This window comes from Corvus kubaryi, unplaced genomic scaffold, assembly GCF_017639235.1.
Source record: "Corvus kubaryi isolate FWS band 111438036 unplaced genomic scaffold, C.kubaryi_AGA036_p1.0 37041, whole genome shotgun sequence".
NCBI lineage: Eukaryota > Metazoa > Chordata > Aves > Passeriformes > Corvidae > Corvus > Corvus kubaryi.
In genome coordinates this window covers 247,271-269,120 of record NW_024581018.1, presented here as the reverse complement: position 1 = coordinate 269,120, position 21,850 = coordinate 247,271, and the positions used below count along the sequence as shown (strand labels likewise).

Sequence of the window (21,850 nt, the reverse complement as noted above, 5' to 3'; positions counted from 1 at the left end):
CCTGTTCTGCCGCCTGAGTCGGCCCCGCCCCCGCTCCCGTGTTTGCAGAGCGATCTCGCGCGGCGCTTTCCGGCTTGGGGACACGGGTGGTGGGGTCAGCGGCGCCGGGGGCGGGCAGGAGGCGGGCGGACAGCTTCAGGCAGCGGCGGGGCAGCCTCTGTCGCGGCGCGCCGCTCAGACGCGAGGGCCCCTGACGTAGCGCGGCGCCATGGCGGGTGTGGGGGCGCGGCAGCGGGCCCGGGCCCGGCTCTGAGGGCGCTCCCGCCGCCTCCCCGCGCTCCCGCCGCCTCCCCGCGGCCCCGCCGCTTCCCGACTCCCCGCGCCGCCCACCCCGGCCTGCTCCGCCCCGGCTCTGCCGCGGACATGGCGTCGGGGCTGCGCGCCGCTGGGTTCCCCCCCTGGAAGCGGCACATCGCGGAGGAGCTACGGCGGCGGGACCGGCTGCAGCGCCAGGCTTTCGAGGAGATCATCGCCCAGTGTAAGCGGGGCCCGGCGGGGGCACGGCCGAGTAGCGCTTCTCCCTGTCCGATGGCCATCAGTATCTGCGGGGAGACTCTGCTCTCTGGGGAGGGTGTGGAGTTTTCCTCGTTGCAGATATTCCAGAAGTGGGTTCTATCCGGTTCCATGTGCTCAGGGCTGACCCTGCTTGAGCGGGGAGGTGGGACCTGGTGACCCGCTGCGCTCCCTTCCAGCGCGAATCATTCTGGGATTCCTCCTTTTCTTCAGAAATGGGAAAGCCGTGGTGGCACAGGGTCCCCGGGGCCTCGCCCGACCCATTTCCACGGGACTATTTGGGACATGTCTGTAATAACAGGAAAGCTGGCATTTCTGCTTTTTCGAAGAAAATAAGTGGTTGTTTCAGTTCTCTCAGAGGCTGAAGTGCTTTGTGCCCTGGACGAGATTGAATGTCTGAATTGTCTGCACAATTCCTGCCCAGTTGCTTGTGGAACCGAGAACAATGGTGCTATTGACCCTGCTCATGGTCTTTTGTAAAATTTGGAGCTATCCAGGGGCCAGCACTGTCTGTCCAGGGCTTTCCTCCTTGCCCCTCTCCTGCCTCAGCTGTGCCAGGATGGAAGGGGGGGTCCCACACACTCTGGGAGAAAGCAAACAGTCCTGGGCAGGACCCTGAAGAGGTGGGTTTGGCCTCTCTGCCAGGCCTGTTCTCCTGGTTGCCATCTTTTGAGGGGCTGTAAAGAGTCTGAACTTTGAACTCTGTCTGTTTTAGCAGACAGCAATGCACCTGAGCAGTCACTCTCTCTTTATTAAGCTTTCATAAGACCAGTCCCACAAAGCATCTGGATTAATGAGGAGTTCCTGGGGTTGTAGGTGGATGGTGCCTTAACCTGTTGAGATCAAAGAGGAGGGAGAACACACTGAGGTGGTGGAGGCTCACGTAGCATTTGGCTGTGTCAGAGTAATTAAAGGGACTAGATCACAGCTGGCAGGAGAAGGTGGGAATCTGGATTTGCTTTCTGGTTCTCATAAGTGCACTTTTTGCTCCTGCAGATAACAAGCTGCTGGAGAAGTCAGACCTTCATGCAGTGCTGGCTGATAAGCTTCAAGCAGAAAAATATGACATGCAGAGTAGACATGAGTCCAGGTATGTAACGCTCCTGTTTGTCAGCAGCTGTCTGTTGTGCGCCTTGTAACCTAAACCACTGTTTGATGCCTCACACAAACAGCTCCTGCATCCCTACAGTGACTTGGCACACAACAAGCTGGAATTCTGTTGGATTAAAAATAACTTACAGCTGTGTCTGAGCCTGTGCTAAAGTTACAATATGTTTAGAATGTGCAGCACAGAAAGGTCTGGCCAGGTTTGGGAAGGAAACTGATTTATCACAAGCTCATGGAGCAGAGGGGGACCACAATGAGCTGCTGCATCTGATCTGTTTGCCTGCTCCTCCTGATGAGTATGGGATGGTGTAATAGCTTAGTTTCTTTTGATCTGTGTCATCACGTGGAAGGGGAGAACAGAAATAAACCATGATTGTGAAGTATTGGTCCTAAATAAGCACCAGATGCCGAAAGGAAGGTGTTTTCTGCCTGCTTTTTAGTAGGATTTCTTGGGAAGCTTCCTCCCTAACCTGGGAGTAGCACTCTGGTGCTGCAGGCAGGGGTTGTGCTGCTGGTTCTGCTGGTGTTTGACTGCGCAGCAAACCTGTGTGCCAGAAGTGTCCCTTGGACAGCCTGTCTGTCCCACAGGTGAAGACTGGCAGGCTCTGCCCTCAGTGTACCTGAAGAGAAGGCAGGGCCAAGGAGCTAAGAGTTCCTACTTCTGTAAGAATTGCTTCCTCTGTTGAAGTCCTTTTTGTTCTTGTCCTGAAACCAGAACCCCTCTACAGGAGGGAACTGTATGAGCATGTCCAATTGGGATACAAAACAAATCAATGTAGCAGAGAAGGAAGGATGCCTGGGTTTACAGGAATTGCAGGCAAAACTCCAGCAGGCTGGAGTTAATACCCATGTGAAAGTTTTCAAAAGCTTTCTAATGGCTGCAGTTGTCTAGAACCATTTCAGTTTACGGGAATCATGTTCTGGTTGAATGCCAGCTCTTAGAGATGAGGCTGGACTAAATGTGGGTGAGAAGAAAGGCACAGAAGCAGCATCTGAAAGTAAATGCTCAGCTGAACGCTGATACTGTGCTCAGTATATGGCAGGTCTTTGAAACAGAACTACTTTTCTAATCCTAGATAGCTGAGGAAAAGTGGTTTTACTTCCCTGAGGGCCAAGGAGTAGTATCTAGTTCTGGCTGTAGGGGTATGCATGGCTGGAGCTATAGGATGTGTTGGCTGTTACCACAGGACTTGGCTTCCTGTCTGTGTGCACACGTTTTTTGGAAATGCAGTTAGTGTAGCATTAGTTCACTGAGGGGTTGGTTGGTAATTTTTTGGGAAGAGCATTAGGTTACTGATACCACTGTGAGGCCTTTGGATGGATTATCTGTTTCCCTTTGGACTGTTACAACCCAAAATGACTGCAGAAAGGGATGCAATTACCTTGTTCTGTTTGTCTGATAGAACTGTTAAAATTATGATTTTTTTAAAAACTGTAATTCAAAATATAGCTGATAGTGTGCTCAGAGTCTGTGTGTGTATGTGCTTTAAAAAAAACTTGGTTTTCTCTGTTCCTGCCCCTGTGCTTTCAGAGACATGAGTGATAAATGTTACACTCCGTAGTTGTTTGGGGCGGAGGCTGATATAAATTTTCTGATATGTAGAAATTCAAGATTATCTTACAGTAATAGTGTTGAAAAACACAGTTGGTAACCACTTCAAAACTTATGCACAAAAAGTGTATAGTCAGGCCAATGGAGAAGTGACTTGTCACACCTGGGACTGTAAACCCAAGGGCCTGGGAATACACCCTTGGTTTCCTAGCTTCTGGTTCGGTACCCTCTCCAGACATCTTGCATCTTCAAGATCCACCAGCTCCCTCCAGAACAAATTGGGGTGGTAAAATATTTGTAATTGTTCCAGAATTTAGAGAGTGTACTTCTAAGACTCAGTTGTCTTCATGCAGATTTAAACAAAGGCTAGTTACCTTCCATTGGAGTTTGAATTCTGGTTTAGAAATGTACAAAAAGTGAATCTAGTCCTCAGGAGGCGCAACTTTCCAGTACTGTGTGATGGCCTTTTGGCTGGTGAGGAGTGCGTGGTGTGGAAGCCAGCTGTGGCTTGGTTTGTTACGAATCACCTGTGTCCCTGGTGTACACAGCATCCAAGGGAGGCAATGTCCGGACCCTGGCAAAGGCACAGAAGCAACTGGATTCTAGTTTGGGACATCTCGTCTCTTTCCAATTGCAGCCCAGGACATGATGGCACATGGAACGATGCACAGCTGCAGGAACTGGCCCAGCTGAAGATAAAGCACCAAGAGGAGCTGACTGAGCTGCACAAGAAACGTGGCGAGGTTGGAAAGTCCTCTTATGTTCTCTGTGGGTCCATATGTATCCTTTTGGGAGCCTGACCATGATTTTACCAGGCTCGTTAATTATCATTTTTTTCTCCTTTTGTCTAGAGCCTTTTTAAGCTTCCCCAGTTTTTGATTATTAAAATCAACCAGAGATGGGCTGGTCTGTAACACTGTCACCAGGAGATGAGAGCTTACCTTGTCAGCATAGCATGATTTTTAAGTGCTGAATTTTCAGCTTCATTAGTAGGTTTTTAGTTGTATTAGAGGAGGAAGGAACTGATCTGGGCCACAGAGCTGTGTATGACCACTAGTACCTCAAAAGACTTAAAATGAGTGAGGCATAGGGGGCTGTGTGTGGTTTCACTGGTCTCACTTTGCAGCACCGCTTCTGTGGCAGTGGACAAAATAAACAAGCACCAGCCAAGGGTGAAAGAGCCATGGTGCTAGGCTGGAAAGGAAGTGCTGGTTCAGAGCCCAGGAGTTCTGTAACGATGAGACTTGGACCTGGAAGAGAGGAAAAGCCAGGGGGTCTTGGGTTTGTGTTTTGTGGGGTTTTTTTGATAAGGAGATATGGAAGCTTCAGCAGCACAGCTGGGTTTTTAAAAGCACAGCAGTGGCCTGAATGAGTCCAGAAGCTGAATGGAACTGCACACTTTCACAGGGAAAAGGTGTGAATGACCTGGAAAATGCTCCTTTGATCACACCCTACTGAAGGTGTGGAGAAGCTCCAGTGTGAGCAATTCTGAGCTTTCCAAAGAGGAGACTGTTTTCTGTAGGAGGTGTGCACCAAGTAGTCAGGGCACTCACAATACTTTCTTTGCTCCTAACCTCGTGTCCTAAAACCATTTACACAGGCAGCCACTCTTCCCAAAAATCAGTCTTCCTTCTTCCTAGGCAGCTGAGGCTGTGCTGCTGGCTAAGCTGTGAGCTGGCAGCTGCAGCTCGGCAGTATTGGCCTCCGCCCCTCTGTTCCCTGTGCTCTGCAGGCACTCCACCAGCAACTTTCTTTGTGAGAAAACTCTTGGTGGCACCTGTGTTCACAGTGTGAGCTGTGTGTCTCCTGAAATGGCTGTTGTGGCCATAACAGGGTGATTTGTTTTTTGGTTGTCAGTACTCATTTGTTGTTTACTTACTTGACAGTTCTTAGTTTCTGTATTGATTTTTCCACTACTAAAATTTCTTCCTATTATACATTGTTTGATCTGACTATTAATGAAACTTTTTGAGGGAAGGGAGTGAGACATCAAAGCTTTTTGACAATTCATTTTTGAACGTGGATTCTCTGATTTAATGACCTGTAGCAGATCTGCATAGAAAGCTGGGGTAAAAAAGACCTGAAAGGTGTGATCCATGCTTTTAATGCTAGATTAGTCTGTGCTTGCACTGACGGCTGCTCAGTGTGCTACCCACTGACATCCCTGCAGTTTGTAATGCAGTTTTCTCCTCTCCCCAGCTGGCCCAGTCTGTAATTGATCTGAACAACCAAATGCAGCAGAAAGACAAGGAGATGCAGATGAACGAAGCCAAGTGAGTAGGCACTGTTTTGTCTGTGACCAGACTTCTGGTGAAGTTCTTTATTAGAGTTATAATATTCTCTAGGAGTCTTAGCCCAGAGCTAAAAATGCCTTCGTGAGGCGTTGTGCAAACAGCGCAGGGAAGATGGCACAGGTCCCAAAGGAGGTCCTCATTGTTTTGTATGTTTTGTTGCCATTCCAGGATTGCAGAGTATTTGCAAAAGATTTCTGAACTGGAAACAGAGTGCCAGGAATTGCGTAGCAAACTGCAAGATCTTGAGCGAGCTAATCAGACACTGAAAGATGAATATGATGCTCTCCAGATCACCTTCAATGCCTTGGAGGAGAAACTAAGGAAAACTACTGAAGACAACCAGGAGCTGGTCTCACGTTGGATGGCAGAGAAAGCACAAGAAGCTAATCGTTTGAATGCAGAAAATGAAAAGGATTCAAGGTGAGATTCATGACCTCTGTTTGATAAAACTGAGATATTTTTCAGTTATGAGTGCATAGGATAAAACCAGATTTAGTTTTGACCTCTGAGATCTCTATTTTTGCACAACACAGTGAGAGTCCAGAACTTTGTTCTTTTTTCCAGCCAACACAGACTGATGCTTTGTAAAAACATTTCTGTCTTTTAAATGAATAAAACATGTTCTTTTGTTTCTTCAGCAACATTTCACTGCAGGCTGAATATCAGAAATCAGATAGAAACTGGGGGGTTTTGCTGGCATTAGACTTGGACTTCTCTTGTTAATATTGCAGCTTATACTGCTCCTAATTTTATCCTTTTTTGACTTGACTTATTTCAGTGTTTTTTGCATTCCTCTAGAATGAGCATGTGCCATGAGACTGAGCTATGTAAACCTGATTGCAAAAATAGTTTGTATGGCTTTTTTTCCTGGCAAAATAATTTTTCTTCTGAATTGTTTCAGCTTACTTGCCAGCTGACGATACCTGGAGACCCAGCTATATTACAAGTCTCACAGTTACAAGCTGGCAGTTTTATATTAGCTTCACTAACATAATCATTCTTTTGGCAAGTTCTTGCCCTCCAAGCTGATCCATATTCATTTGGATTATAAAGGGCCATAAACCTAGCCACTTTGCCTCATTGCCTCACTTGAGTGATCTTGTCCTTTGCTACTCAGAGTAAGAAAACTGCCTCTCCTGCTCAGAATACCTTGAAAAGCAGAATGGGATTTTTTTTTTTTAATTATTTTTTTTTTAAAAATCTTATGAAGCCCATCAGAACTGTGCAGGGTAGCCTTTGGAATGGGATTAAGGAAATGTTGTTTTTCTTTTTTAATAACCTTGGGTTCTCTTTCTTAGGAGACGCCAGGCCAGGCTGCAGAAGGAGCTGGCAGAAGCTGCCAAAGAGCCCTTGCCTGTTGAACCGTAAGCAGTCTTGATTTGTAGAGTCTCTTTCATCAGTTCATGCCTCAGGTTCATGTAGATGCATGATAAATGGTATCTTTTTTATTCCTAAATTGGGTGATGTAGAGGAATGTTTAAACTTCTTGTATGAAGTCAGAAATGTGCAGTAACTCTCCCTACCTGAACTTACAGAAGAAGGAGCTCTTTTAGGACTGAAAATGGATGCTTGGACTGAAAGTCCCAGGAATGGTTCGTATGGTCAATAGATGTTGTTATAACAAATGTTTTTATGCTGAGATATGTGCCTTTGGTCTTTAAAGTAGTTTTTCATGAAACAGGGAAGCCATGAAACAATTGCTCTGGAGATGCCTGGGTTTTAAAATGTTACACTACGAATGTGCTCAAGGATTTCCTGTAGGAACAGGTACTGAGTTAATTAACCTGGGTGAAAATACATGGCTTCCATACCGGCAGGGATTTATTGTCTAAGGGAAAACCAGTGGAGTCCTTTACCTGGTAAGCAGAAGAGAAATCCCTCTAGTCCCTTGTCCTTGCCCTGCTGTGTTTGGCCCTGGGTGGTGTTGGATCAGGTGACTGAAGTGGGCAGTGTGAGCTGTGGGTGCTCTGAGCTGGGCTGGTCAGGGTGTTTGTGTTTGCCCGGTCTAGAACAGCTGCACCTGATGCTCTGTTCCTGGGCCCTGCTGACTGGTGCCAGAGCAGCCTGCAGGCTTTTTCTGGAGATCTTTTCTCTTTATGTTCACATCACAGAGTCATCTTGAGTGCTGTGCTTGCTGCAAGCCCTTGCGCAGGACGGGAGCAGTGCATCCCTGTGGAAGGGAGGCTACGTGAAAGGCTGGGAGAGGGAGGAAGGGCATATGGAAAGGGAGTATGGGACACCCTGTAGCATAATTGCTTCTGTAAACTACTCAAACTCTGCTGCAGAGGTGGTTTTGATTTCTTCTTTATGATTTTAAAATTTGAGAGGGTTTGTGCTGTGTAAATGTGCTGCTTACTGAAGGGAAAAACTGCACCATTTCGGGGGGGTGCCCTGGTATTTGTATTTACTTAAAATCACATTGTTAACCTGTAAAGTTCTTTTGCTACACGTAGTTTTAATAGCAGAAACCTTAGATTTTAAAAAAATAAATGTCGGCAGAACTTGATAGTATTTTATTGAAACTCCAGCCTCATACATTCAATCAGTGAGTATATTTTCCGTAGCCTTTTCATGTATACTCCCCTCCAAAATCTTAGAATTGAAAGTGCAACTGTGTTCTGAAATGAGGGGTTACAAATGGTCTCATCTTTTAAATGCTTTTGCAGCTGAGTGTTATCTGGTGGCACAAATTGGTTATTTAAATGCTGAATTTAAACTTCTGCTCAGTCAAATAGCATTGGGTTGGTAAAGTGTGTTTAAAAATAGTTTGTCTGCAAAATCAGCAGTGGAGGAAAAATCATCATTGAAGGAAAAAATACTAGGCTGTCACAGCCCATGATGACTAATGGGGGAAAAATCTTCAGTGTTAGCTGAGTAATTTAGCTGGAATAATTTATTGTACATGTGTTGGAACCTCACACTTGTGTTCAGTCAACCACCAGCACTTTAGTGGAGTGAACAAAAACTGCTCTCACACTTAATGGTGCAGCACCTGAAGTACAACAGTGTAGAAAGTATCAGGGTGTCTTTGGTGTAGGTGAAGCAGGAAAATTCAATCAAACTCTTGTGCTTTTTGTAACACTTACTTGTTTTGAAACAGCAAAAAAGGTACTGATATCACCTATACTTGGTGTTGCAGTAACTCGTGTTTTTGTTGTTCTGTAACTGTTCCAGCAAATATCACTCACTCTGTAGGGAAGCCCTGCTCAGGTGTGGTGGGTTGTTTGTTAGTGCTACAGGCTGAAATAGGATGCCTGTAGTAAAGAGAATCTGGAAAGGAGGTCTGAAAACAGAAATAGGGGGATGTGGAAATCCAGCCCTGCTGTCAGTGAAGTGGAACTGGCAGCTGGAAAGAAAAAACCTGAAATTTAGTTGCTGTCTGTATCTGTTTTCAGACACTGCGTGTTGAGTTACATGGCTGGCAGTGGCAGCTGCATCAATGTGTGTTGTCTGGATCTACCTGTGTGTTGCTGCAGCTCCATAAACCTGGGGTGGGCTGGGCATGGACACTGACAGGCCCTGGAACATTGCCATCCTGTCAGTTCATGCTGTCAGTGGCTGATTGAAAAGGAGGTGTTTTCTCTCACTTCAGCAGGGATGATGATATCGAAGTGCTTGCGGATGAAACCTCTGACACAGCTGAGGAAACTTCTCCAGTGCCAGCTGTCAGCCGGACATCCAGGTGTGTGCCCAAGAGATTCTTGTAGCATGTCACTGAGGAGGAGCAAGGGGCATGGTAGAGCTGGAACTATGTTGGGAATGTAACTTAGGGTTTTAGTTCTCTTTAGGTAGAACACAGTTTAGTGCTTCTACCAGAGCAGTAGGAAACTCGTGTGCTGGTTTTCCTTTGCTGTTTTAACTTAATTACCCCAGTGCCTGAAAAATATTTGTTTACTCTTTAAAATAAATGTTTAAATAGTTAATAAAGTGGGTGTTACAATGCCTATTGTTTTATGCCTCCATTACTCTACAAGATATCAATGTGACTTTGCAAATAGCTGGGTTTAGCTGAAATGCTGAAAATAATTTTCACCTAGATTAAATGCATCTTGTTCTTTCTCTAAAATAGCAGTGAGTGGAAAGTAAGAGGTAGTTACCTGCGATTATGGATTAATTTGGTTGAAACTTCAGACTTGGTAGACTGTTATATCTAAACCCAGCAATTCACAGGGTGAGGTTGAGGGACACTGAAGAAACTTCACCCACAAAACATGTTCTGAGTTGTAGTTACTGATGACTTTTGCACTGATGCCTGCCTTGGTGTTCTCTGTCTCTGGGCTGGGTCTGAGGGGAGGGAGTCTTTCCAGAGACGTGTTGCTATGAAATGTGTTTGTATTGATCTTTATGTGGAGAAGCTATTCACAAGGTTTAAACCTGTCCTCCCCTCCTTCAGTAAGCGACTCTCCCAGCCAGCTGGAGGCCTTCTGGACTCTATCAGTAATATCTTTGGGTAGGTTAGAACACTTTCACCTCTTGTTTTGTATATTGGTTTCAATGTACACCAAAATCTTGGTGATGCAGCAAATATTTTCAGCCTTCCTTCTAGCTTCTGCCTTTCTTTTTTTTTTCTTTTTTGTTCTCCTCAACTTCCTGTTTCTTCCATCTTGCCGTGTGCTGACCTCTGACCTTTCCCTCCAGTCTGTCTGAGTCTCCCCTTTTGGGACATCAGTCTTCTGATACTGCCAGGTGAAAACATTATCCGCTCTTAGTCCGGCATGTGATTGTATTCCATTGAAGTAACATGGAACCCAGCTGCATTGTGCTGATCAGATTCTGCAGTTGATAACTCTGGTTAGAAACTGTCTACAATGAGAGAGGCAGTGAAGCCCCTCTTTGTGGAGAGAATACATGGGGTTTGCTCTTACTTTCCACTGCACTTTGCCCCTTTAGTAGGGTTGTTCAAAATAAGTCATTGGGTTCTGTGCTTAGTATCCAGAGTGGAGCCACTCCTTCTAAGCTAAGCTCTGCAGTAGGTGGATGTCTTTGCTTAAATGGAGCAGCCCAAGCTTTGGAACAGAGCATTTTGCTGCCTGGGATGTAGTGCTGCAATGGTGTTGAGTCTTCCTAGACATAACGGTGGAGCTGCAGTCAGTCCCATGTTTTGCTTCCTATTGAAAAAATTAAAACACTGCTCGAAAATGAGTTCAGTAATCAGTTCAGGTAACTTATGTGGTGAACTGTGAAATATCTAAAGCCACAAGTGAATGTAGTGTTGTATGACAAATGTAATTTTTGAAAGATGGGATTAAAAAAAAGTTAAAAGCATCTTCCCCCATTTTTTACTTGTTGTCCAGAGTAGTTAAGTGACAGGTACAGATCAGGATGAACTCCAGAGAAACAGTGTTCATTTCTCATTTTAAAATGTTTCTGCTTTGTTTCATCTCAGGAGGCGTTCTGTGTCCTCATTCCCTGCACCCCAGGATAATGTAGAGCCACATCCAGGTGCCAGTAAAGAAGTGAGAGTGCCCACTACTGCCATATGTGTCTTTGTGAGTACAGAAGGAATTCTCTGCTGTGCCATTCTTTGTTCTGATTTTGGAGGAAGAGAATCCTCTATGTGGGAACCGATATCCTGAAACTTTCTATTAGCACTGCCGAACAGGAAGCAATTCTTGGTTTGGTAGAAGCATTCATTCAGTTTAATTCTTAGCCCAAATGTTTCTCAGAGCCAGTGTGTTTGATGTCTGTCTTAATGAGGTCGATGATGACAAAGAAGTTTTCTGAGGGCACAGGGAAATTTCACCCCATTACCCTCTTGCTCCCAGCAGTTCCTATTCAATCATGCCATAGTAGAGCTGTGATTGAGGAAGAGATTGCTGACAGTTTGGGATTAATTCAGTTCCAGTTCTCCACAGTAAAGGGAGTTGTGGCACCAAATGTAATCCAACAGACCTGGTGAAGAGGAGCTCATGGTGGTGGGGTGTCCTCATTTACTGTGCATGATCAAAGGTTTTCAAGCTGAGACCTCCTTTGTGTGTTCTTTGGCCTCAAAAAGATAAACTTAAGTTTCTGTGCAGGGCATGGTCTTTTGACTGAAAGGCAATTGTCTTGTAATGCAGCTGCTTGTTTGAACATGCCTCTGGAGCTTTCTTGGGCACTCCAGAGCTGGATGTGGATTTTTCATGGATATGAAATTACTTTTTTTCATCCAGAGTATCAGTGTGGCTCACTGCAGCAAGGAGGCTTGTGTATTCTTGCCTGCCCTGTTACCATATTCTGTAGTGGAAGTCGTGGGATGGAGGGAGTAGCAGTGTCACCTCAAGTGAGAATAGGGTCATGACTGAAGTGGCAGCTGGAGCTGGCTTGAATAGGGGGCATCGGGGAAGGAGGTGTTAGGCTTGAGCTCCAGTGTTTTGAGCCCAGGTGGAGGGTCAAGACATGTCTAGGTCTGGCAGAGCATTCCAACAATTAATGCAAGGGCTCTGTGGCAGAGGTTTGGCAGATGCAGGGAGCCGACTGGGCTCACCTCTGGAGAGTAGGAGGTGGAAAAGGTAGTCACTTCAGGAATCACTCCCAGGCATAGCTTCTAGGCAAGGCCTTTCACCAGTTTTGTTGTGAATGGCTTCTCTGTGTTTGCAGAAAGATCAGATTTGAAGTGTGATGAGCCTTAAATATGAGCTGGCAGACCCGTTCGAGGAACAAGTTCTGTAAAAATACAAGTTTCCAGAAAAGCTGGTTTGGAAAGAGAAGTAACTGAAAATACTTTAAAAAATGGTTAAGATTGTGGTGGTTATACTGTGTGGGTAAGTAGTATAAAGCCATGAAATTAATAAAGGAATAAAAAAGGAATGAATCTTAAAATTCTCATAGGTTTTAAAAGGTTAGGAATTCAGAACATTGAGCTGTCAGGATCAGGGGTGCTAGGGGCTCTGCATCTGCAGAGAGGAGGCACAGCTTAAGCCCAAGTCCTCAGCAAGCAGGTGCTGTCACACCTGTACTGGTACTGCTTAATCACCAACACACCCGGTGAATGCAGTGCATCTGCTGTGCTGTTTCCTCGCAGACCTGCCCAACTCAAGCCTGACTTGAGTGTTCTGTGGTTGCATGAACTGATTGGATCCATGGCTGTCTATGGACAGGTGGAACAATGAAAAGTTACTTTCTTTCTACAGCACATCACCTGTTACTGTTTTTTGTCTTGTCCTTTCCGTATTTTTTTTTCTGGTGTGACTTAAGAGCCTAAGCTTAGGAAGCATGGTAAGGCTTTTGGTAGTTTGTTATCACTGCTGAGTCCTTGCTGCTGTTTTTCTTGATGTGCCTTTATTTTTCCTTCAGATAAGGATCAGCCTTTTTGCTGTCCATACACCACCAGCCACAGCAGAGTTTCAGTCTGTGGCTGTATTTCCTATGTACTGCTGAAAGATGCACAGCTGTGATTCTGTGTAACCTTTAAGTTGTGTAGCTTTCTGGTCTGTGGGTTGTGGGTGTGTGCTAATTCCCTTTTGGGTGGCTGTTCTGTTCCTCCCCCTCCTCAGGATGCACATGATGGGGAGGTGAATGCAGTGCAGTTCAGCCCTGGCTCCCGGTTACTAGCAACAGGAGGCATGGACCGGAGGGTTAAGCTGTGGGAAGTCTTGGGAGGTAAACCTTTTTGTTTTGGGGTATGATGGGATGCTAAATAAACTTGTATTACGGGTCACTTTGTGTCAACTTCTGTTCTAATCCATTGCTCAAGTTTTTGTTCATCTTTCTCTGTGCAGATAGGTGTGAGCCCAAAGGTTCCCTCTCTGGCAGTAATGCTGGGATTACAAGCATAGAATTTGATAGTGCTGTGAGTATCCACTGTAATTTGGAATAAATTAATGGAATTATGGAATGTGGAATTATGGAATTATGTTGTTCTCTACTATTGTTTCCATTCTAATTGAAAAGTTACCTAAGAAATGAGTTAAAACATGAAAGTAGCTGAAAGTTGTTAAAATTGTACAAAAGATTTTTATTTGATAAGTTGCAGTCTGTAATTCTGATCCTTGCTTTACAATTCAGATGATGATACGTGGCTCAGACATTGGCTGTTACAGATTTTTGTTTAAAGTAAGAAATCAGTCTTCAGCCTTCCACTGAAGCTGGCATAACAGCACAGAAGAAGCGAATGCACTAAGGCAGTATTTCTGTGAAGTTTTAATTCCATAAGTGCTTTACAGAGGTCTGTGATGAATAGTAAAAGGTCTGATTATCCTAAGACTTGCAGTTCCATGCCCTCTTCTCCCAGCAGTTTCTCCCCAGCCATGGCACAGCAATGGTGTGGCTGGCAGAGTGTTTGCTGACAGTGGGAGATGTGCTCAGGTCATGTTCACCTGGAGCAGCGGAGACATGACTGGGATCAGCATCCAACAGTCCTGCTTGAAGGAGTTTGGGGTCTTGGAGTGGTCTAACTGGACATATGATCTGACTTTTCTGCTGAGACCTCTTCCATAACACAAAGCTGATGTAATTTCTGCCATTTGGTGATTCTATGTGCTAAATTATGGTGCACACCCAAGAGGTTCCTTCTTTTGGAAGCTGACCAGCTCATTAGAGATGTGCTGTTAATCTGCAGGAGAAAATAGTCCTGAGTTTGGCAAGTTGCTTGAGCACATTTGCAGTGAGTATTGCCTGGGTGAAATGCCAAAAGGATTACAAGGATTCAGGAAAGTCTTTTGAGATGGACAGGAGTGCAAGCATAAATTTTGTGGTGGCCATTCTCCATCATGGGTGACTTGTGGGAGCCCTAAGCCTAAAGCCATGAACAGGTCGATTTCTCTCTCCTCAGGCAGATTTCATTTTTGGAATCTTAGCTTAGTTAGAGTTCTAATGAAAATGGCAAGAATCAGGCTAATTCCACTCTGAGACCTGTCTAAGCAGCGGGAGTAGATGATGCAAGGCTTTTTCCCTTGGAAAAAACCAAAACAACACCAAAAAAAACCCAAACCAAAAAAAAACCACAACGAAAAGAAAACAACAAAAAAGGAAAACAACTCCACAACAGATGAGGGTAAACTAGAACACGTTTCCTCACTGCAGCAGAAGGGAAAAATGAATGTCCCTTTGCTGGTCTGGTTATTGTTTTAATTGTATATTGGTATACATTATTCTTGTTATAATAAGTACCTTGTTTTACTTATAGCCATGATACTACAAACCCTCCCATTTTGGTGCGAAGCAGGTATCATAGGCCTTTGGGAAGGTTACATTAGCTTTCCATACTGGCATTTGCTACTGTGGTTTTGATTTTATTCTTTTTTTCCTTTGGCAAAATAGCACTAATACGGTTTTAATGAGTTACTGAACTATTTGAGTTTGGTTTGCATATTGACTAGCAGATGGAATTTTAAAGGAATCTTGTGTTCACAGGGTTCTTACCTCTTAGCAGCTTCAAATGACTTTGCCAGCAGAATCTGGACAGTTGATGACAATCGATTACGGGTGAGTCTTGTGAGGCAAAGCAGTGCGCAGGTTGTTTCTGTCTTCTATTCCCAGTTTTGTCTAATGGGGACACGGCAATTTTGGAACTTGGGCATTTACAGACACTTTGAACAGTTCTTTTTGTTGAAAGCTTCTTTATCTCGTGAAGGTCTTCACAGCAAGACCTAAAATGCAGTGTTGATCTCCAGCTCCAGTTACTGTGTATTTTCCCAATACAACCTCCCAGTTAGAAAAACCTTGCCACGTAAAGTGCACTTTTGTGTACCCCTCTGGGGAAGTTTAAATGCTTCTTAAGATTTATGGAGAGCCACCTCAATGTTTCAGCCTCACTCAAAGGACGCTGCTGAAAAGGGCTTTGCAGAAGACAAAGAGGAGCTTTAGTTTTAAGTCAGGAGCAGCATTCTTGAAAAGGAGCCCTTTGCTTGGCTGTCCAAGGCAGCCAGCCTCAACATGCTGGACATCATCCTCAATGTCTTTTGACAGGTTCCTCCTTTCCTCTCAAATACTTTGTACTCATATTCTTCTCTAACACTTGGCTGGGATTTGAAAATTATCCTTTGATTGACCAAAAGTTTCTTCACAGCTTTCCAAGAGCTTTTTAAAATTGTCATTTCCTATGTACATTTCCTCAACTTTTTATTTTAGGAAGGTGCTACTTTGATGTTCAAATCTTGTGACATTTCAGTGTTGGTTATAACCAACATGCACTAGATGCACTATAGATGCACTATAATTCTCTGGGTAGTTCTCATTGTGGAGATGTCAGGTCTCAGCTAGGAAAGTGACGTCTCTTATCAGTTCTTTTGCACCTTCTCCTTGGCTGCAAAACCTACTACTGGATAATAGTGAATACAAGTTTAGCAGACAGATTACTCACTGCAGAAAGTTAGTTACACCTGCTAACATTCACCTGGCTTCATATAATCTTCCTGTAATTCTTTGAAGTACATTCATTGTTTGCTGAGATAAAACAGTGATCTCTGTTTCGAGTGTGAGCGGTGTGGACTTTTCATGGCTTGCACATAGGCAGGAGGCAGTAAAGCTGAAATCACTGTAAACTTTGCTAAAACTCCCTGCCTAAATGCAGATATCTGTGTGATGTCTGTGCAGCAAGGGCAGAAGAGATACGCAGAGTGAAAGATGGATCCTCCTTGCTGGAGTTTGTGTTCCTTTCCTGAGGCAAGGTGGTCTTTTTGGGATGATCTTTTGAGTTTGTGTTGTGTATCACGTTTGGGGTTTTTCCCCAAACCTTGCTCCCATTTCTTTCCATTCTTAAGGGCTTTTATTTTGTGTCTCCCCCAGCCCAGGTTGCTTTGTGTAATCTGATAATCCATTGAGTATTTTAAAAAAATCTAACTGTATACAGAAATTTCTGTCTTGTTTGTCATAGCTCTTACTTTAGTAATTCATTATCTGTTTTGTGATTTACGGTGTAAATGTTGAGCAATTCTAAGTGAATGTGGCTCGTGCTGTCAGCCCCACAGAGCCTCCCTCTACGCTTAGAGAAGCTGCTGCAGGCAGCTTTTCTGAAATGCCTGGTTGTCTCAGCTTTCAGGCTTTAAGGTGTAATAACAGTTGAGACTCGATACCCTGTTGTGTCCTTGTGGGAAGCTCTGTATGAAAGCAGGAAGGCACAATTTCCATTTTCAGCATGCTTTTACCCCTTCTCATCAATTTGTCCTGCAAGGCTGTGTTGCAGTTGCCATCTGTCTGTGCAGTGTAGGTGTACAGAGTGTTGAGGAAGGAGCTGGCAGGTTCCTGAGTAACTGGAGAAACTGCAGCCAAAGGTGACCTGTGTTTCCCAGCTCCAGGCTGGACTCTGTGATAATTAACCCTCCTACTCAATGTTGATCTCTGTTTAACTGTAATAGATGTTTTTTCCACCAAACAGTACAGGAGACATGCAAATTATGATTTGAGCAAGTGGAAATAGTTTCACCATGTCAATCTCCTGCCCACAGCACACCCTGACAGGTCACAGTGGTAAAGTCCTGTCAGCCAAGTTCTTGCTGGACAATGCACGTATTGTTTCGGGAAGTCACGACCGGACCCTCAAGCTCTGGGACCTCCGCAGCAAAGTTTGTAAGGAAGCCTAACTTCTGTCTTTCATTCATGTTCTGTGCTTCTGCTGAATGCTCATGGCAATCTGGCATCAGATCAATTACTGAATCTATTGAATCTTTTTGCCAGTATAAAACCAGAAAAAGCTAGCAGTCATCCCATTTTCTGTTATTCTTTCAGTAACTGAATTCTTTCTGCCTGTTAACCTGGAATAAGAAATCCTGTGTGTACAGGAAGCACTGTTAATTCTGTTATACTGAGAGCAGCTGTTTTTGCGAGTGTTCTTTGTTTACCAGTCTGGGGATGGGTATTTTAGTCTTCCACTAAAAACTTGGAGCCAGGCTGGGTTTTTAACCTGGAGGTGGATGGAAGTGTCTCTTGAAAACACACCAAAAATTTCAACATCTCAAATGAAGGAATTGCTAGGATTGAGGCTTTTCTTTGGGAGAAACACCTTATTTCCTTGGTTTTTCTCCTGTTGTGGGCTCTTAAATCTGCTTGCACTGAGAGAGCATTTGAGATTCAAAGTTACCTTGATACCTGAATTGCAAACATAGGTCAAGGAGACAGATTCATGTTGTTTAACAGCAGCACATGACATCTGGCTAAATATGAAATGGAAATGAAGCAGCTATCATGGGAACATTTAAAGTCCCAGCAAAGGAGATTGAGAAGGGCAGAGAGGTTGAAGACTTAATCAGGATTATTTTAAGACAGTTTGCCCTGTGCTTCTCCTTGGGCACTGCTCTGTGTGGCCACTGTATGTGGGGTAGGGGTTGTTTTCTGTCTCTATTTTCATCAGTTTGGACAATGTGAATTTAAGTGTCACTGTTTGTTCCTTCTTTTTAGGTATAAAAACAGTGTTTGCAGGATCTAGCTGCAATGACATTGTGTGTACTGAGCAGTGTGTAATGAGTGGACATTTTGATAAGAAAATTCGTTTCTGGGACATCAGGTAAAACTATTGTAGGAGAGCTTATGGTGTAGGAGTGGTTATGGGTTTGCTGTCAGGTTAATCTGAAGTAGGGAACTCTTCTTCCTGAGCTTGGCATCTGGGGAGACTGTTGTAAAGGTGGCAAAAGGCCATTAAAGAGACTTTTGTTACTACTTTTATGCTGTTTGGTATCCCCGGTCTGGCCCTTCGGGGGGGGGGGATCCTATTTCTTTTCTGAAAAGGCAGCCTGCTTGCTGGTAAATGCTTTTCATTGGTCAGTACTTGCTGTTCTAGGGTGGGGTTGTGAGGAAAATAGTGTCTGTTAGCTGGAAATGCTATACACAAGGCAGGATCTAGCTTGGGAAAAAAAGAAAATGTAAGAATAAACCGTTAATCCTTTTTCTTCTCTTCCACATTGGGACAAGTCAAAGTTTTGATGCACTGGTTTGGCTTCTGGACCCTAGTTCACTGCTTTCTTTTTCCTTCCCCTTGTTTTTTTTTTTTCTCTTTCTGTCTGTAGGACTGAAAGCATAGTAAAAGAACTGGAGCTGCTTGGAAGAATCACAGCTCTGGACCTGAACCCAGAGCGAACAGAGCTTCTGACCTGTTCCCGTGATGATCTACTCAAGATCATCGATCTGCGGGTCAGTGCTGTCAAGCAGACGTTCAGGTGAGTGTATTATTCACAGGAGTACAGTCAATTTCAGAACCTTGTGTTGTGGGTTACCGTCAGTGCTGGAGTGGTTGTCAGGACCTCTGTGGAGAGAGCAGTCTCCTCGCTTTTTTTTCTACATGCTGGCAAAGTTCTCTAGAATGTCTAGAAATAGCAAAGATCTGCTCTAATGGATCTTCTCATGTGTCTCTTTAAAGAAGGCAGCTTGATTTAGAAGTCTGTGGTCTAAGGGAAAGAATTACTTCAGGTGCCACTGAGAGAAGGGTATATGAGAAACATTAATTGGGATAAAGGATGCTGGAGTTTATTCTGAACCATGCAGAAATCCTTAATATTGTCTTTAGTAAGTATCTCTTCTAATAAATGAGCTAATGGTTATCTGATTCTAACTTTCCAGTGCCCAGGGATTCAAATGTGGCTCTGACTGGACGAGAGTTGTGTTCAGGTAAGTTCAGACATAAACAAGATACCTGATAAACCTGTCCCCAGCTAAATTGAGTGAGTCCTGATGCTTGGCTGCACTGGTCCCCAGTTACAGCTAGAAAAACAGGGGCAGAGTTTGTAATTTGCCCAAGGTTACCTCTTGGTCAAGCCAGAGTGTATCTGTAGATATTGATCCAATGTCTTGGAAAAGCTCTGATTTTAAAGTGCTTTCACCTCTTAGTATTAGCAGGTGATAACACATAACTCCTGAAAGACTATTTAATGCCAAGCTGCTTGCTTAGGAACTTGTGGGTGGAACGATGATGTGTGCTGAAAATTGCTGACTTGAAAATTGTTCTTTGCCCTCTGTGCCTTGTGTGATCCCACAGCCCTGATGGTAACTATGTGGCTGCTGGCTCAGCTGATGGGGCCCTCTACGTTTGGAATGTGCTTACTGGGAAATTGGAGAGGACGCTTGCAAAGCATCACAGGTGAGGGGAAGTGGGACATGCAGCCTAGGGTGGGGATCTGGGTTGTGGCTCTTTGCTGAGCTATGAAAAAGTTGGAGTTGTACAGCTTTGCAACTTTTATTGGCATGTGAAAATTATTAATACGCAAAGTCTTTGTGGATTCATGGCAGTACTCTCCAGGTTGAATTAGATTAGATTGTTATCTTGTTAAACTGAGATATAATTCTAATAAAGTGCATTCAATGTATTTTGAATAAATGGTACCTCCCTCAGGCTTAGTAAAAGCCCAAGATCTTGAGATCTGAGAAACTGGGGGGCTTTTTTATTGGTAATAAGAGTATTATAGTATTTCATTCCAGTGCTAAGTGCTGTTGTGGAATTCAGCTTTCTTGTAAACTTACTCCTGCCTTCCCTTTCAGTTCTTCTATCAATGCAGTCGCGTGGTCACCAGCGGGTGCCCACGTGGTCAGTGTGGACAAAGGAAACAAGGCTGTGCTGTGGTCTGAGTTTTGACTGACGGAGGGTGAAAGGCTGTGTGTGGTGGTGCTGGTCCGTGGCTGCACAGCGTGGAGACCTGAGCCCAGATCCATCAGGATATTGACAAGCACATGGGCTTTGCTTTCCAGAGGGAAGTTCTAAAGCAATGGAGAAAGGAGCCCGAGTCAAAGACTTCTCACGGCCGTAACTGCACTGTGGCACTCGGGCTCAGCATGGAATTAGCTGTTCTGGATGGGGAATGCTACTTAGTCATGCCTTTACATGCAGTATCTATGCACCACATGGAGCTGAAGATACCTAGCGGGATTCCTCACCAGACAGCTGTGCCAAAATATCCTGTCACACAAATGTGTCAACAGCACTTCTGAGGTGGAAAGTTTGGAAAGAAGTCATTGTGTATGCTGACTTAAAGCATGTCCTGTCTCCTGTGTTCTGTTCTGGTGGCCTAGTTCAGGCATGGGGTGAGAAGATCCTGAAGCACATCCTAGGCAGTTTGAAATGTTGGAACAGCTTTTAAAGAGAGTCTCCCATGGCTCTGACAGATCTGCCTTTTGAGTCATCAGCTCAGTTTGGATCTGTTCTGATCCTGGCATAGGCTCTCCAGCACTGTCATGTGAACCCTGTGTATCAATTCTTGAGGCAACGTTCTGTTCTTCGGGACTTCTGCACTCTTGTGTTGAAGAAGCTTCAACAGCTTGGGCATCACAAAATAGGAGGTTTTTAATCTTTTTATACCACAGAAAGTTTGGTTACTGGGCATGAAGAGAGAGCTCGGCTTGTTGAGGTTGTTGTAGAAGTTGTGCTGCGGTGATGAGGAATGTAGTAATCCTGTGATTTCAGTCCTGGAATGCAGACATTTGGTTCCTTTTTCTGTTCATCCGTCCTGTCCTGGCGGCTGTCAGTAGAACACAGGGGAGCAGTGGCATCAAATCCCAAATCCATTGTTTTGGTGCTGGCAATTCCAGGCCACTTGCCCCATTCTTGAGCACACGTGCAATATTCCCATTTGCTCTGTGGTACGGAGCGGTGTCTTGGCTCTGTCCCTCTTCTGGCACCCCAAACCATGATGTGACTGAGTGTGAGCTACCTGGCATATCTTTATCCAGCCAAACCTTTCCACATTGTCTGGGCCTCAAGACAAGCCACCAGCGTTTTATTGCCTTTTTATTTGCACTTTATTTTCTTCTTTCCCGATAGTGTTTTACTATGGAAGTGTGTTCTTTGGGGGGGCTGGGTTGGGAGAGCTGCTCTGACAGGCTCCCTCTAACCCAGCCTTTCGTTCAGACACTTTCTGCAGAGGGAAATTAGAGTATATGGGGCAAAGTTTTTATTTATTCAGCTGCCCATAAGAATTTGATTGTAAATAAACCTGTGTTCTGCTTTTAAAACCCCACACTGTTCTGATTCATTTATTTGTGCATCTGTGTGCGAGATCTTGTTTGGAATGAGTGCAGAGGGGAACCTGAAATGTCATTTCCTTGGTGAATTGTGGATTTGTGTTCACCCCCATTGTGGGATTTGGTGTAGAGGGGGGAAGAGGATAATGCTCTTAGCTTGGGGCTGGATGTCCCGCAGGTGCACCCTGGGCTTGCCCTGTCTCAGGAGTCCTGCCTTGAGACTGAAGGAAGTCTTGCCACATTGAGCAAGTGCCTCTGTCTCTGTCCTTGAAAGGTTGATGTGTTCTTGGATGTTTTAGATAAACTACTGAACTGAGGAAATCAGGATCTATATGTCAAACACAGCTGAAATAGGCAGCTTTTTCTGCTGTGAGACTTCGACTCCCACCTTGTCAAGTTTTTAAGTCAGGAATAGGAGTTGCACAAAAACCGTGTTGAAGGTGTTGCTCTGGTTCCAGCTTCAGAGTAATGAAACAAAGTCTTCAGCTCTTCATTGTACAAATTTCATAACTTAAGAGCCATC

The 21,850-nt window shown here is 44.5% G+C and overlaps 1 protein-coding gene and 2 non-coding genes across 8 annotated transcripts; all 3 read left to right on the top strand.

The window, feature by feature from the left end:
• Positions 1-279: 279 nt before the first annotated feature.
• On the top strand, positions 280-21,323 carry ATG16L1 (autophagy related 16 like 1). Of its 6 annotated transcripts, none has more exons than XM_042020687.1 (19): positions 280-478; positions 1,510-1,603; positions 3,810-3,915; positions 5,372-5,445; positions 5,635-5,886; positions 6,765-6,830; positions 9,062-9,148; positions 9,860-9,916; positions 10,105-10,152; positions 10,853-10,955; positions 12,942-13,047; positions 13,167-13,237; positions 14,800-14,871; positions 16,833-16,953; positions 17,782-17,887; positions 18,387-18,536; positions 18,937-18,984; positions 19,352-19,453; positions 19,852-21,323. In XM_042020687.1, exons 1-19 carry the CDS (start codon positions 364-366, stop codon positions 19,943-19,945), a joined length of 1,872 nt encoding a protein of 623 aa, XP_041876621.1. In that variant the 5' UTR covers positions 280-363; the 3' UTR covers positions 19,946-21,323. The 6 variants fall into 6 exon arrangements, with proteins under 6 accessions (XP_041876621.1, XP_041876620.1, XP_041876624.1 ...); XM_042020686.1 differs by having other exon boundaries at positions 9,059-9,148; XM_042020690.1 differs by lacking the exon at positions 10,105-10,152.
• On the top strand, positions 11,163-11,432 carry LOC121661031. The gene has a single exon (XR_006014836.1).
• Positions 13,612-13,874, top strand: LOC121661030. The gene has a single exon (XR_006014835.1).
• Positions 21,324-21,850: the final 527 nt, after the last annotated feature.

Bases quoted from the DNA above. Each gene is read 5' to 3' on its own strand.
- ATG16L1 (XM_042020686.1), top strand. From the start codon at position 364: ATGGCGTCGGGGCTGCGCGCCGCTGGGTTCCCCCCCTGGAAGCGGCAC. The intron at 6,831-9,058 runs GTAAGCAGTCTT...CTCTCACTTCAG, and splicing joins GAGCCCTTGCCTGTTGAACC to CAGGGATGATGATATCGAAG. The intron at 10,153-10,852 runs GTGAAAACATTA...GTTTCATCTCAG, and splicing joins CAGTCTTCTGATACTGCCAG to GAGGCGTTCTGTGTCCTCAT.